A 14,554-nucleotide genomic window follows, 5' to 3' on the forward strand; every position below is an offset into this window, starting at 1 on the left:
GTCCTGCTCATTTTGGACGGTCAAGGCTACATACATACTGCCTGCCAACTTCTATGTCTGAACATGGACCATGACAACGTCAAAATGGACAAATCGTCGTGTATGGACCATGGTACGTCCCAGTACAAATCGTACATGTCCTCTAGATATTTGTTTCCAGAAGATATAAACTTGTACAGATCAAGCAAAGCAAAGCTAAATAAGCTCGCGACGCATTAGGATCATTCGTTAGGTTAGGTCCGTACCACCAAGTGAGAGCACAACACCAACAACCTTCATTAAATCACTGAATCGTTGTCCGCTCTTAATTGCCGTTGACTTCTCGACCAAAAACAGTAACCATTTCTCCTGTCACATGAAAGTATATTTTTAAAAGAAAACATGATTGGATATCAAATTAACTCAAGCATGGTCGATGGTAGAAGGTACTACCACTGTTGAAATGGTGCAGAATTGCTTTTCTTTTTCCTCAACCGAGAAGCTAGTTATGGAACTGATCGGTTTCAGTTGGATTCGATCTCATTCGTGTACTGATTCACGTATTCGACGTCACAAATCTTCCGCAGCTTTGTATATTACAGTAACTATATTAAGCGAGCATGAACAAGTAAATTACAGCCAAGCAAAGTTCATCAATCAGCTCGGCAAGGACACGCGCATCGCATTCCGATCGTATGAATCTGAGTTCCTGTCTCTCCAGCGAATTGAATTCAGAACTCCTGCTCCACCGTACCCGCATGCGCAGCTCGCTGAACGCACAACCGCCGGTCTTGACACAAGTTGAGCTGCGACATTGGCATAATCCTTCTCTATTTGATCCAATGAGATGGCAGGAACCAGAATGGCGAGGAGAAGGCACGCCTGGTCGTTCTTTTCGTGTGAAAGCAGCAGCGTTGGGTCCAGACATAATAGCTTTGAGCAGCAGAACTTGTTTGGTTCGTACCAGTTCACTGCACACTTGTACCTTCCTCTGAGATCCACCGTCGCCGTCGATCAAGCAAACCGCCGGTCACTAGCTCGACGTCCGGTCCTGTAAACGCGCCGGACGGCACCCCGCCGGCCTCCGTTGCCGGCGCAGCGCCCTCCTCGCTGCTCGTACTGAAATAAAAGGCTTGTTTGCTTCGCTCCAACATCTCAGGATAACAATAGTAGTGTTGGTTTGGCTGTGAAACGCATTGCGACCATCAGGCTCAGGGAACAAATTGAATGTCGAAGAGATGCCTGGATCTTCAGCTTCACCATTTCGTATATCGGACGCGTTCTTCAAAGCAATTTATATCGGAAAAGGATATTGCATTGGACTACCAGACAGAGAGATCATCCGATTTCTGCCTTGCAATCATGCATGTGTTATTGTACTTTCACATCTAGCTCATGACTTTTGTTACCAACTACTCCGTACTTTTTTGCACGAAGGAAGCAGAACATGTGTGCCTATTGCATTTGTCAAATCAATATACATACTTATATAATCGAGTCCAGCAAGTTCAATTTTTTACTACAACTTTTCCCAATTTACTTTCATCCTACTCAACAGCTTGTGTGCGTCCATCAGCGTCCTTATGCATCTGCACATTTACCACTAGAGAGCTATGCCATTTTAGTTTATTACACTTCCTGTAGTTTCATAATGCAAATGCAATTTCTTGCTTCATGGTATGTTATGCAGTGATCTTTTGCTTTTTGGGGTTCCAGAAGTGGTTAAATATGCTTGAGACCTCGGTAAGTAAAAGTTCGGTGCTGTTGCATTAGGTTGAGCAGTTGTACGCTTGGGGGCCAAATTCCAAGAAACAGGTGTTTGCAGAGTGAAGAAAAAGCATAGCCGGTACACTCTGCTTGCCTCCACACAGTAGCTATGGTATTTTCAGATATTTACCCTGTTTTATGGTTTATGCAAAGCCACCGCGATCCCCTTATCCGCCGGCACCGAGCAGGTTGCGGTAGATGTAGAACACGGCAAGGCTTGCAACATACTCACAAGTTAGCACCACATGAGTAAGACTGTTTAGCAGACCTTCCAAAGCAGTTTCTTAGTTGAAATTAGAAGAAATTCTGTCAAATAGTAACTTTCAGCTTTGAGCTTTCTCAGTAAAATCCGTGATAGTAATTCTCTGAAATAAACTAGAAACTTGAGAGCTGAAAAAAGCAGTTTTCTCTAATTCACTTTTTGCACAAAATCATTTCCTTCATATAGTTTATTCTAAAGAATAACTAGAGAATCACTCTCTACAATAAATTTAAATAAAAAAAACTCTACCACACAGACCTTAAAGACCACCGAATAGAAGTGGTTGAGGGGTTATTTGTCCGGCGTTAATAGTTAAGGGGTTTTAGTTGTCTGGTATTAAAGTTGGAGGTCGAATTTCAGACTCTGACAATAGTTCAGGGCTGTAAATTGAACTTTACCTGAATATAAATAACAGCACAAATGACAAAATGGGTCACAAAGTGTACACGGCAATTTACAGAGTAGACACAGAGCCTACTGGATGCAGGTCTTCCTGTTGCACATTACACACTAAAATAGCTCACACGGGCATGCGAAATCGCCACCATCTTTTATTAAACCTAAAATTGGGAGCAAACTGACTGGTTGGATTCATCAGGCAAAACACAGTATGTGATTAGGCTTTGATAGCAAAAGGCCGAAAAATTATTGTTTTGTGAAAGGTAATGATGACATCCACGGATGGAACAAGGGTCGACTTCCTGCGCTCCCATTAACCTTGCTGCAATTGGAGAACCGTACAACTACGGCTCTGCATCAAGTTGATTTGTCAAGCTTCCCGATGGTGTTTTGTCTTGCGTTCCGTAGAATGGTTTTATCAGCGGTGATGAAGAAGCCAGCAACACAGGCTGTCAAATATATCGGGAAAATGTTTTAGAAAGTCCATAATTGTCTTCCAATCAATCTTTTGCGTTGCATAAGCATGGCCACTTATGACTTTGGGCTATTAGGTAATATGCCAAAAACATGCTGCCACACACTGCTATCCCCATTTGACTGATTTGCCAATAGCAATTATATTGTCAAACTAAAACATTTCTTTTATAATTACAGATAATAAACAGTACATGGTAAACAGTAATATGAGTATTGAAGAGTCATCCACAAATATAAGACATGCATTTTATTCTGGACACAAAACAGGTAAATGCCAGAAAAGGGCAAGCAACTAGAAAGATAGGTTGGTAGAAGGTTTGAGAATTGTAGAGAATCAGATCTTGCAAGTGGCAAACTCTAGACATATTTGTGAAATGGGACACATAACTATGAAAACATCTAATGCATGGCATACATAGGTATGGGGAGAATAAGATATTTGCTGCAGATAAAGAAAAAATAAGATGGGCAGGGACGAAATGACGACTCTCGTGGCACAAGACCTTGGAGGTTTGAACTGACGGGGTACAAATTCACTAGCAACATTTTCAAATATTTGAGATATGGCTCTGGACACCTAAACTTTATTCAAGGGCAAAAATTACTTGGGATGCCTTGGTTCACTGCAAGAAGAGATTTGTAACAAGTAAATGTAGTTAGTGGGTAATCCTTGTATAAGAATATAGGATATGACAGTGGTCTGTAGTTGTTAAGGTTGCATTTCTTTTGCATATCCCAAGAAATATATATATAGGAAAACTAGTCTGGACATACCATTTATCATATGAAATACTCCCTATGTTATGAGATACGTATGTGAGGGTATATATATATATATATGTATGTGTGTGTGTGTGTGTATATGTCAGCAAGTATGATGGTTCTAATGATGATCATGCACGTATTTCCTGTGTATCTCACAGGTGAATTTAAAAAACCTCGTAAATTAACTTGGGTCACAGGTGTGGTTTTGGCTGTATTGACTGCATCATTTGGTGCAACTGATTATTCTTTGCCTTGGGATCAAATTGGTTATTGGGCAATCAAAATTGTGACAGGTGTACCTGAAGCGATTCCGGTAATAGGATCCCCTTTAGTGGAGTTATTACGTGGAAGTGCTAGTGTGGGCCAATCCACTTTGACTCGTTTTTATGGTTTACATACCTTTGTACTGTCTCTGCTTACTGCCGTATTTATGTTAATGCACTTTCCTTGGGTACGAAGTCATGTTCAAAGCAGGTTTCTCTAGACACCTTGGAAAAGATCACTGATGAGCTCAATCTCAAAGTGTTAATGAAATTATCAGTTTCATCCTCTTTATGAGCCTGATATATATATATATATATTCAAGCTACCAGCAAGACAAGTTCAACATGATGTTCCCGCTATATGACAATAGTCTTCAGTCATAACAACTACATTAGTTCGGCAACAATAGTTTTTAGTAGCACGGTACCTGCCGATATGATGAGTGCTTGTGCGGTGTAGTTGAGATTAGCCTTAGCCCAAGGGAGGTAACGGCAACCAACCAACTGCAGCAAAAAAGGTTCCATATAAATCAGAATTATATGCAAGCAAACATATCAAATTATTCCATAATCCAGCATATCGACAATGAATGTACTAGATGTAATTAATGAGGTATCAGACATTTATTCCTCGTATTAAATTATTAAAAGGGAATATAAAAAACTGATGTAATTGATTGTTGAATTACAAGTGAGGATACCAAAATGGTGCTATGCCTTCTCTCAGGCATGGGCATGAATTTTCTCGGAAGAAATTGCACATAAACTACATACTACTAATAACGGACAAACAACTACGCACCGTGGGAACCGCGACCACGGTACCAGCAATTGCAGCGCTCTTTGCTCCGAGTAGGACAGCCTCTGTAACAGGAAAAGTTGAGCAATTAACATCACAGGCAGAAAGTGCATCATTAGGACTCATTCCTAATTCCGCGAGGCTAGTATAAAACTCTACATTGGCTCGCAATTCAGTCAGTAAACAGCATGTCACTGCCTAGCAACTTCACCAGGTGCCAGCAGATAGTTTTCGGTCATCAGAAAAGAACGTCAGAACAGTAAATATACTACTCCCAAGTCCTAGTTGACAAGGAAGTAAGGAACTACGGATCAAGACAAGAAACCTGCCATGTGAGTGCAAATGTACTGCTTCGCAGACATCTCGAGGCGACCCCTTACGACCACCAAATAAAAGGGGAACAGAAAGGCGACCCACCGGGGGGATCGAAACCCCATCAAGAGCCTCAAACTCTGGCTCCGCAATGATCCCCGGGGCTCTAGAAAGATGACGCAATCATCAGCTTATCTAGACCCCAATTGCGCAAGCACAAGAAACCTAATCTAGCATCACTTCGTCTAGCTTGACCGAAGAATCCGCGTCGATTTCTGCACGGATCCGGAACCGATTGGCCGAACGGGAATGGGGGCGAGAGAGAGTCTCGATGGATGCTACCTCTGACGGCGGCGTTGGACTCCTGCTCCTTGGGGGAGCGGATGGGGAAGCTCCTGGCGGCCATGGCTTCGTGCTCGCTCCTGGGATTCTGGTCGTCTTCGCGGCGGGGGTGGGGGTGGTGAATGGCGAGCGACGGACCGGGCGAAGCAGAGTTCGTTTCCGCTTGGCTTGGTGGAGTCGAAGTGGGAAGGTCGAGCACGGTAAGCGTGTTCATGGGTTCGGCGGAGCCGGCAACCCACCGGACCCAACCCAGATGGACTCGATCCAGCAATTTTTTTATATATTTGTTTTAAAATTTTAAAGATTCACATACTCATTTCAAAAATTACAAGATCTACCCTATTGTCGTCGTTCAACAGGCGAGACCTCTACTGTCACCGTTCAACGGCCGAGAACAAGATCGCATACGTTGAACGGGCGACACATTGTGAGCTCCGGTTGGCAGCACATTTAATGATTGAGAAAAAAAATGTCTCGTTCGTTCAGCAGATAAGAACTTATAATACATTTAATAATCGGAGAGAGAAAGATCTTGCTCATTCAACAGGCAAAAACAACTCTTGCCAGTTCAACGGGCGATACCTTGATTCAATTTAAATTAACTGCAAAACTATATATATAATTAATGTTTTAATAGAATTTATATTCAATAAATTAAAAATTATTATATAGTAATTGAATAAATGGAGGGGATGATATCATCAAACAGCGGCCCAGGACTTCCTCCGGATCTAATCTAACGGGCTGGGCCTGTGGCGCACATGAGCAGAAGTTAGTGTCGGTCTCGTGCATCGTCTCTGCCCGAATCACCTCCTCATTTCTCCTATTTTCCCTAACTTATTATGACTGACTAGTTCCATTAGTAAACACATGTAATCTAAAACAGACAATACTTTACGAAGAATACATCATGATGGTAATAAAATTGTAATCAACCAAAAACCACAATTATGTGAAGATAATATATATCTTAAAGAGATGTTTATATGATAATGCATAGGTTTATTGAAAATATCTAATCACATGCAGTCCATTTTTTATTACAATGATAACAATAGGTATTTGAATTATTTGTATGGAAATACACCATATTAGCCATCCTACCAAATGCCTGTATGACATAACAAAGAATGGGTCATACCATATATTATATGCTGCTCGAAGAAAAAAAAAATGATTCAAATGAGGGTATTCCACCATCTAACAAAAAATTGGATAAAACTGAAATTGTAATTAAAAACCTCTAGTGCTCACCAAGTCACCATCATGGGTACGTGAGATGTCATGCATTAAAAAAAAAGTACCGAAAATAACAAATATGCCAAAAAGGTGCACTTGATTTCAAAAACTTACAACTATTTTAACATATGTTACAGAAATCTATAATTTTTTATGTTTATTTTAAAAATCTATAATTATTTTGGCACATATTAAAAAAACTATAACTTTCTCACCGCGAGCCTCTTATCAATGGCATGTAATATGAAGATTAACTATGGACCCATCTGGTTGGATCTACGATGAAAAAGTTCTAATTTTTTACAACATATATCAGAATAGTTGTAGGTTTTTAAAATAACTACTAGAAATAATAGTTTTTTGCAACATGTGTTAAAATAGTCGTATGTTTTTTAAATCTACTCTAAGAAAAATCATGTGTCCGGCTTGTTTTTTCTCTGTTACCACTGCCAATCGACACAGTAATCCCATCAATTTCCTTCGATTTCTTATTTAAGCTATTCTCCTTGCAATTTAGAAACTTCACTGGCTCCGTACTAAGTGAGTTTACCATCTTGATACAACAAGAGACAATACAGTCACTTACATAGAACCTACAGTACTCCTTTTGGAGTAAACATCTAAGCATGTCTGTAGATAATCCTAGTGAATTTCCTATTCATGGTGACCACAAAACAACCCCCCCCCCCCCACTCTCACACAATAGAGGACACAAAAATGAGGTACACCTATGTACAGAACTGAATACATTATTTTAAGAAAATGAATAACCAAGGCAATCAAAACAAAATAATTCTGAACAATGGTGAAAAAGACAAGACCCTTATGACATCTGCACACATAAAGCTTGGACCAAAGGAACTAAACCAAATAAAAACATAATAGCTTCATGCAATGGCGTAAGGGTCTGATAAGACACATCACTGTCTGAATTTTCAGTTTACAATGACAAAGTTTCCATTCCAAAAAAGCATTTCCTTACATTGCAACATGAAAAGAGTTGTCTATGGATGAAACACTGCATTGCATTTGAAATGTAAACTGATATGATTTTTGGAAACAATACATGCTACTTGCAACTGCAGTTAACATGAATGCTCAAGACACGACATCTTACTACCTTTTCTAACTAATCACAGAGTTGTAAACGGAGAGTGGTTGAATATTCGTACACAGCCGCAGCTTATAGCGATTCCATCCTTTTTTTCCATGGATTATCCTAATATCTATGGTCAACAGAATTAGGCTCAGCAATGCAAAACTGTTCGTGTGAAGACACTAAATCGTCAAAAATTTCTGTTTGCTTATGTTGTAATGAACCTGGTTTCTAAGAAACCAGAAGGGGTCTCCCCTTGCCTTGTCTAAAACAAACTAAATGGCCACCAAGTGAAATATTACATGTGCAAACATCAGTCTCAGCTAGATAAAAGTGAAATAGCCAAAAGAAAAGGGGAACTTAACTCGCAAATATTACATGGTCCTATTCATGGTCGTCGAGAGAGAGTAGAGGGGGAGGCGGCGGCGGAGTGGAGGCCTGGGTCTCGCACCGGAGGGAGGCGAGGGGCAGGCGCAACAATGTTGATATGGAGGAGTGCGGAAGCGGCGGCGGGCGCTAGCGCGTGGGACGAAGGTGCGCCGTCACGGAGATGGGCGAGCGTCCAGATGAGCGTAGGAAGCGGTCCAACGGTTTCCAAATTACAGTAAGATGCGGACAAGAAAAGTAAAGGCAGGAGGAGGTAATCTTTAACGATATAGATCGATCGTCATGAGCTTTTCTTGAAAAGCAATAGGAATTTGTAGACGGAAAGACGAAAGACAAACCAATTTAGACCGTAAGTTTCAAATTTGTTGCTATTGAAAAATAGAGTTTGCTCTATTTGACAGTCCAATCTGCAATACGAGGGGAATTAATTTTTTTATCACTCTATCGGGTGGCGCATGTCAAAATACCATCCTACGGGATACACGCTCCTGTGATATCAATGGTTATTTGAATCTGGAGGGCAGGAATTAGTTCCGTGAGAGGAGAGTCTCGATTTGCCGTTGTTTAGGCGGGGAATTGCTTTTTTTGGTGGGGGGGGGGGGGTGGGTTTAGGCGCGGATTGGTGGTCTCGAGAGCTGCCGCGCGCGTCTAGGGTTTGGGCTCGAGCGAGTCAATGGGCGCAGGCAGGGCGGCGCCGCGGTCGTCCCCGAAGCGGTACAGCGGCACGGACCCGCCGTTGTCTCTGGCCAGGCCGACGGTGGCGGATCTCCAGAGGACGGGAGAGTTGGAAAAGGTTATTCATTGTTAATTGCTTACTTTTTGCAACTTTTTGCTGACATATCTGGGTTCCATAGTGATGATGTTGCCTCTATGTCGCTGAAAACTTGGTTTCAGTTCTTGGTTGAAGCAGGCCTTTACGAGGGGAAGGAGGAGTCTGTGAAGCGGGAGGAGGTGCTATGTGAGATTGGTTGGGTAATTCCTTACTTCCCAGGCTATGCGCTATTTACATGTTGCTCGTTTACCCTACTGAAATTGACATCTCGTACACGATAGTGGTTGGGAGGTGGACTTAGAAGGGGGTGTACAATATGTAATTTCTAGTTGGGCTTTTTGTGTCTCCTTTGTTGGGTTTTGCCGTGGCAGCATTGCATATATGTGCTTGTGTGGTTTCTGTTTCAATGTTTTCGAATTGAAAAGAAATGCCTAATGTGTAACCAACATGATTATCTGTCAATTGCTAATCTTTTCTGCGGCACCTATATGGTCAGATGTTTTTGTATGGAGCATGTATTTCACTAATTGCACAAAAAATTAGATTAACATAATTTCTTTTCCCTTTTTCTTTGTAGAAATACTAATCCTTTTTTGCTGTCCTTTTTTTATCTATCTTTGCTTGCAGTGTTACATAGTACATTGACCTGTAGATACTTCCTATTGAATTTACAGATAGTCAAGGAATGGGTGAAGCAGCTGACTAGTAAGAAAGGATATAGTGAGCAATTGGTTGAACAAGCAAATGCAGTCCTTTTCACTTTTGGGTCTTACATATTGGGGGTATCTGCTTCTTTTGGTGCTTTTGTTCTTTTATCAGCTGCAACTTTTCCTGCCATCCAGTTATTGGAATAGCACAGCTCATCGATCATCCAAGTATGTCTGATTAATGGAATGCAAGAGACACCAACTCAATATCACCTAAAATTGCTAGTCTTTACTTTCCATGTATGTGTTTCTGCTCCGCCCTTTCTCCTTTTGTTCTATAGTAGAAATGATGTTGTTTCTTAGGCCTTTTCTATTGGCCCGTCAGAGTTCAGACTTACTTTTACGTTTCGCTCAAGCAGAACAACACTGAGCTTGCAAATTAAGAACCAGTTCTGTACCTTTTTATTGAACTGAATTACCAGCATTAATTGTCATTGGGATAAGAGTTGAGTAGAACTTTGAAGGAATTTTACTGTGGGACTTTGGAGGAATTTTACTGTGGAATAATCTAGTAGGGATTGTAATCTTGTACTGGAACATACAGTGCTTGGTTTATGGTTGACCCCTTGCTGCAAGAAAACACGACAGCTTGCACCCCCTAATTTCCATATTAGATCGGTATAGTTTATGGTTATTGGTCCTTAAGATTTTTCTTCTTTGTTCAAGTAATTTCCAAAATGTCATGTTTAAGTGCAAGATGTGATAAGTTTTCGGCTTTCAAAAAAAATGTGTTATCTTAAATTGTGTATCACCTGAACTGTTCTGCACGTACGGTTGTCAATGTGACAGCGCCATTCAATAGTGTGTGTAGTGTTTTCGTTAACTTTGATGATGGCCATTTGGTAAACTTCTTAAGGTGATGGGAGAGACAAATTGTACAACCTCTAATTCAATGCATCAACTGTTTATTTGGCTTTAAGTCTTTTCTTTTCCTGTGTGTGTAAATAGTGGAGAAATTTTTTGATGCAAATTAACATGGGTTTCTCTCAAACACATACATGTGTGGGAAATTTTATTGAGGCGATTTATTATTTTCTTCTTGTTCTGCTGCAGGATTTTGATATTTCTCAAAGATCTGTGCATTGTGATGTTGATGAAGCAACTGTTCGAAGTCTTAATGGGTGTAGAGTGGCAGACCAGATTCTTCAACTTGTTCCAAATGCTGAGGTTATCTAAAGCATGCCTCCCCCCCCCCCCCCCCCTCCCTCTCTCTCTCATCTTGAATGGTAAAATGTATGCTTTGCAGAGCTTCCGAACAACACTCAGATGCTTGAAGCACTGGGCAAAGAGAAGGGGTGTTTATTCTAATGTAAGCCTGGGTTTATAGTCTATTATCTGCTTTAAGTTTTGTTTGTAATTGTACCAAAACCTCCACCACCAAAAAAAAGAGCTAGTCCTTGCAAACAAACCATGATGATATTCAATTGTTTTCCTTGTCAGATTACTGGTTTCCTTGGGGGTGTCAACTGGGCTCTACTGGTAGCTCGTGTCTGCCAACTCTATCCTAATGCTGTGCCAAGTATGCTGGTTTCTAGATTCTTTAGAGTTTTTACCCAGTGGCAATGGCCGAATCCAGTGATGCTTTGTACCATTGAGAATGATGATCTTGGTTTTTCTGTATGGGATCCACGTAAAAATCCTCGTGATAGAAGCCATCTTATGCCCATCATCACTCCAGCCTACCCATGCATGAACTCTAGTTACAATGTTTCAACCAGCACGTTGAGGGTTATCATGGAGCAATTTCGGTTTGGCAATAAAATGTGTCAGGTATGCATCTATTATTTCATTAGTACCTGAGAAACTTACATCTAATAGCTAGTTTTCTGGATACGGTCTCACTGCATATCGTCGATGCAGAAAATTGAACTTAACAAGGCCAATTGGACTGCTTTGTTTGAGCCTTTCCATTTTTTTTAGGCATATAGGAAATTTCTAGTGGTTGACATAGTTGCAGAGGATGACGATGATCTTCGGCTTTGGAAGGGGTGGGTTGAGTCTCGATTGAGACAACTTACTTTAAAGGTACTGTACTGCTCTGGTTCCTTATTTTTGTGCACCATAACTTGAACTGCAGTTATTTTTCTTGATCAGACATTTGAAATGCATAATAAAAGCATGGCTATGTTAGATATTTGGCCACAGAAGAAAATAATTCCCTTATGGTAATTTGTCTTTCTAAAGTGCAGATTGAGCGGGATACCAAAGGTATTCTGCAATGCCATCCTTACCCATGTGAGTATGCAGATCCTGCAATACAGTGTGCACACTGTGCCTTCTACTTGGGTTTATCAAGGAAAGAGGGGATGAAAATACGTGGTCAAAAGTTTGATATCCGTGGAACAGTAGATGAGTTTATGCATGAAATTGGCATGTATACATTGTGGAAGCCTGGGATGGATCTTGCTGTCACCCATGTCTGTAGGAAGCCGATCCCATCATATGTATTTGAGCAAGGATACAAGAAACCTTGTCCTCCTATGCATGCAAACCAGCAAGAGCAGTCTGATAAAAATGACAGCGAAGATTGCACGGTGAGTGCATATCTGGAGGGACAGCTTAAGAGGAAGTATGATTCTGATGGAGATGGCCACGTAGAATCGTGCAAATTTGTCAAAGTGGCTTAGTAAGTCCACCTTGTGAGGAAACCCCACCTCAGCATGGAAGTAGTGTCAGTAAAACCCTATGTGACAGTCCGGTCAAATTAGTTTGCAGTGTTCTTTGCAGTGGGGCTCAGACTTCTCTGTTGCATGATGATGTAAATTTAAAACAAACACACTTAATTAGTTCACCACATGGATCTGAGGATACCTCCGCATCAGGCACAAGCTGTGCAGCAGTGGGGGCAGTTGTTTTGGCTGATGAATCTAGCAATCTTGGTAACTTGACGTCCAATGTTGAAATTGACACAATTCCGACAATGGCAGTGCACACAACTTTAAAATGCGTAGCTGAAAAGGATGAAACAAAGCTTGAGGGAATCAGAAGCTTGGCAGGCAGCAATTGTGCTGAGTTTCCAGAGAGGGAAGAAGTTTTCACTGGGAAGGTTCTTGCTGAGAACATACACTTAAGTGGGGATGAAGTGATTTGAAGTGGCGTTTCAGATAGAGGTTTTGCTTCCTATGCATTCTCCCTGTCCAATTAAGGTTCTATGTTGATTAGATCTGAACTCTATGCTTGTCCTTTTATTTTTCTTTGTTTAATTGCTTTTCTCTGCAACGTCGACAAAACATGTGATTGAAGTGGTCTCGAACGGTGATGCAGGTGTGAAATTGGATAGCTCTAGAGAGGCCGGAAAGGATAGTTGAGGCATGTCTAGTATCAGAATCCTTCAGCTTTAAGCATCTAAAATGCTATATTATGTTTATGTTATGCTCTTTGGTGCCTGTTTCTTTATTACAGGACTCACTGGACGACGTTAAGAGGGGACAATGACTGCTGGCTGCTGGATGGAGTTAAGAGTTTCATGCCTGTGGTTGGTAAGTTCACGAGGATTGGTTTTGCACGCTGAGGAAGCTGGTGTAAATCTTACAGCCGCTGTGTTGGGGAAAAGCAATGCTTTGGTTGCTTTTGAGAAGGATAATGACGAGATCCACATCTGAGAACCACGGAGGTCAATACATTTGCATCACACGCAACAAGTAACCAAGTTGCTAGTTTAGGCAAGGTTAGGGAGTTGTGCTTGTAGGTCAAACTGAGCGGGCCTCACTGTATTCATGAACTTTAAAGGCTTATATGGGTCTAGGGCTCTAGGTTAATATAGTCCTTTTATTGTCATTGGGGAGTTATGTATAAACAAATCATCCGTGATTAATTGGGTCATGTATGTTACCTATAAAGTTCGAAGAAGTGCATCAAGTTTTATTTAGCCTACTTCATTGTCACTGCAATATCATGTTTGACGTGTATGAAATTGAGAACCTTTACAGTACACCATAATACTAGATGGTGGAGAGTATCATTGTTGTGATTCAATCGTCAATTTTAGTAGGTATTATTGTAATTATCTTGATACCTTTAGGGGTAATTACGTCATTGACTGACCGGACTTCGGACCTTCACCACCCATCATCGACCGATCGACGGAGAGTGAAAACCCTAATAAATGAAATGAACAGAATAAGTGAAAGCTTATCCGAAAAATAAACTAATATTTTGACCTTTCCTAATTAAACATATAATTTACAAGTTTATTATGGTTTTTTGTTTCCAATCCTACCCTTATGATACCCATGATACTCTTTAATGATACCCATGATACTGATGGGTGATAGAGTATCATTGGGCCAATCTAAACCACCGAATGAGAAAAATGGACGGCATACACTCATTTAGGTGTACTGTAAAAGTCCTCATAAAATTTATGCTTACAGTCACTAAATTTCAAATGATTACTCCCTTGAGTCATAGATAAGTGACATTTCTCTACTTGGAGTTCATCACCACAACCATGTCATCATGTTGAATTCATGGCTTGGAATCAGAAAGAGCACGCCTGCGGAGGTCAGCCATGCATGTTTGACAATTCTACAATGAACTCTTATGTCTGAACTGCCGGAGCTTGGGCCAGTCCGAGGCAGTTCAAGAATTGCACAAATTGCATGGCCCGTCGATTGCCTTATCAGAGACGAGGCTGATGACAGAATCAAGGGTTCTCTAATGGTGTTGGTGTGGGAAGTTTTTGGTAGAGAAGGTGGCCTCGTGATACTGTGGTCAAATGGTATTGATAGATGTGTGGCTCCAAACGTTCAACGAGTCGCGTATCATATTATTGTCCACTGTAGTAGATAAGAGAGGGAATAATATTGCTAGGAGGGGGGGGGGGGTCCTAAATGGAGATTCGCTTCTAATCTATGGTGAGTGGAGGCGTGAGCTTCACTACTAGAGCTGGCATCTTTTGGCACAGCTTGGTGCATGATTACAGCTCCCGTGGCTGTGCTCCGGGAGATTTCAATGAGTTCTTTAACATCCCAAAAATTTCGAGAAAT

The 14,554-nt window shown here is 41.0% G+C and overlaps 1 protein-coding gene and 1 pseudogene across 1 annotated transcript; one reads left to right on the forward strand and one right to left on the reverse strand.

The window, feature by feature from the left end:
* Positions 1 to 2,380: 2,380 nt before the first annotated feature.
* On the reverse strand, positions 2,381 to 5,599 carry LOC133918675 (early nodulin-93-like). Its single transcript, XM_062362664.1, has 4 exons — positions 5,366 to 5,599; positions 4,715 to 4,776; positions 4,341 to 4,416; positions 2,381 to 2,856 (listed from the first exon to the last, which is right to left on the reverse strand). Exons 1-4 carry the CDS (start codon positions 5,577 to 5,579, stop codon positions 2,765 to 2,767), a joined length of 444 nt encoding a protein of 147 aa, XP_062218648.1. The 5' UTR covers positions 5,580 to 5,599; the 3' UTR covers positions 2,381 to 2,764.
* A 3,128-nt stretch (positions 5,600 to 8,727) lies between these two features.
* On the forward strand, positions 8,728 to 13,424 carry LOC133918676 (nuclear poly(A) polymerase 4-like; annotated as a pseudogene).
* The last annotated feature ends 1,130 nt before the right edge of the window (positions 13,425 to 14,554 follow it).

This window comes from Phragmites australis, chromosome 5 (genome assembly GCF_958298935.1).
Source record: "Phragmites australis chromosome 5, lpPhrAust1.1, whole genome shotgun sequence".
NCBI lineage: Eukaryota > Viridiplantae > Streptophyta > Magnoliopsida > Poales > Poaceae > Phragmites > Phragmites australis.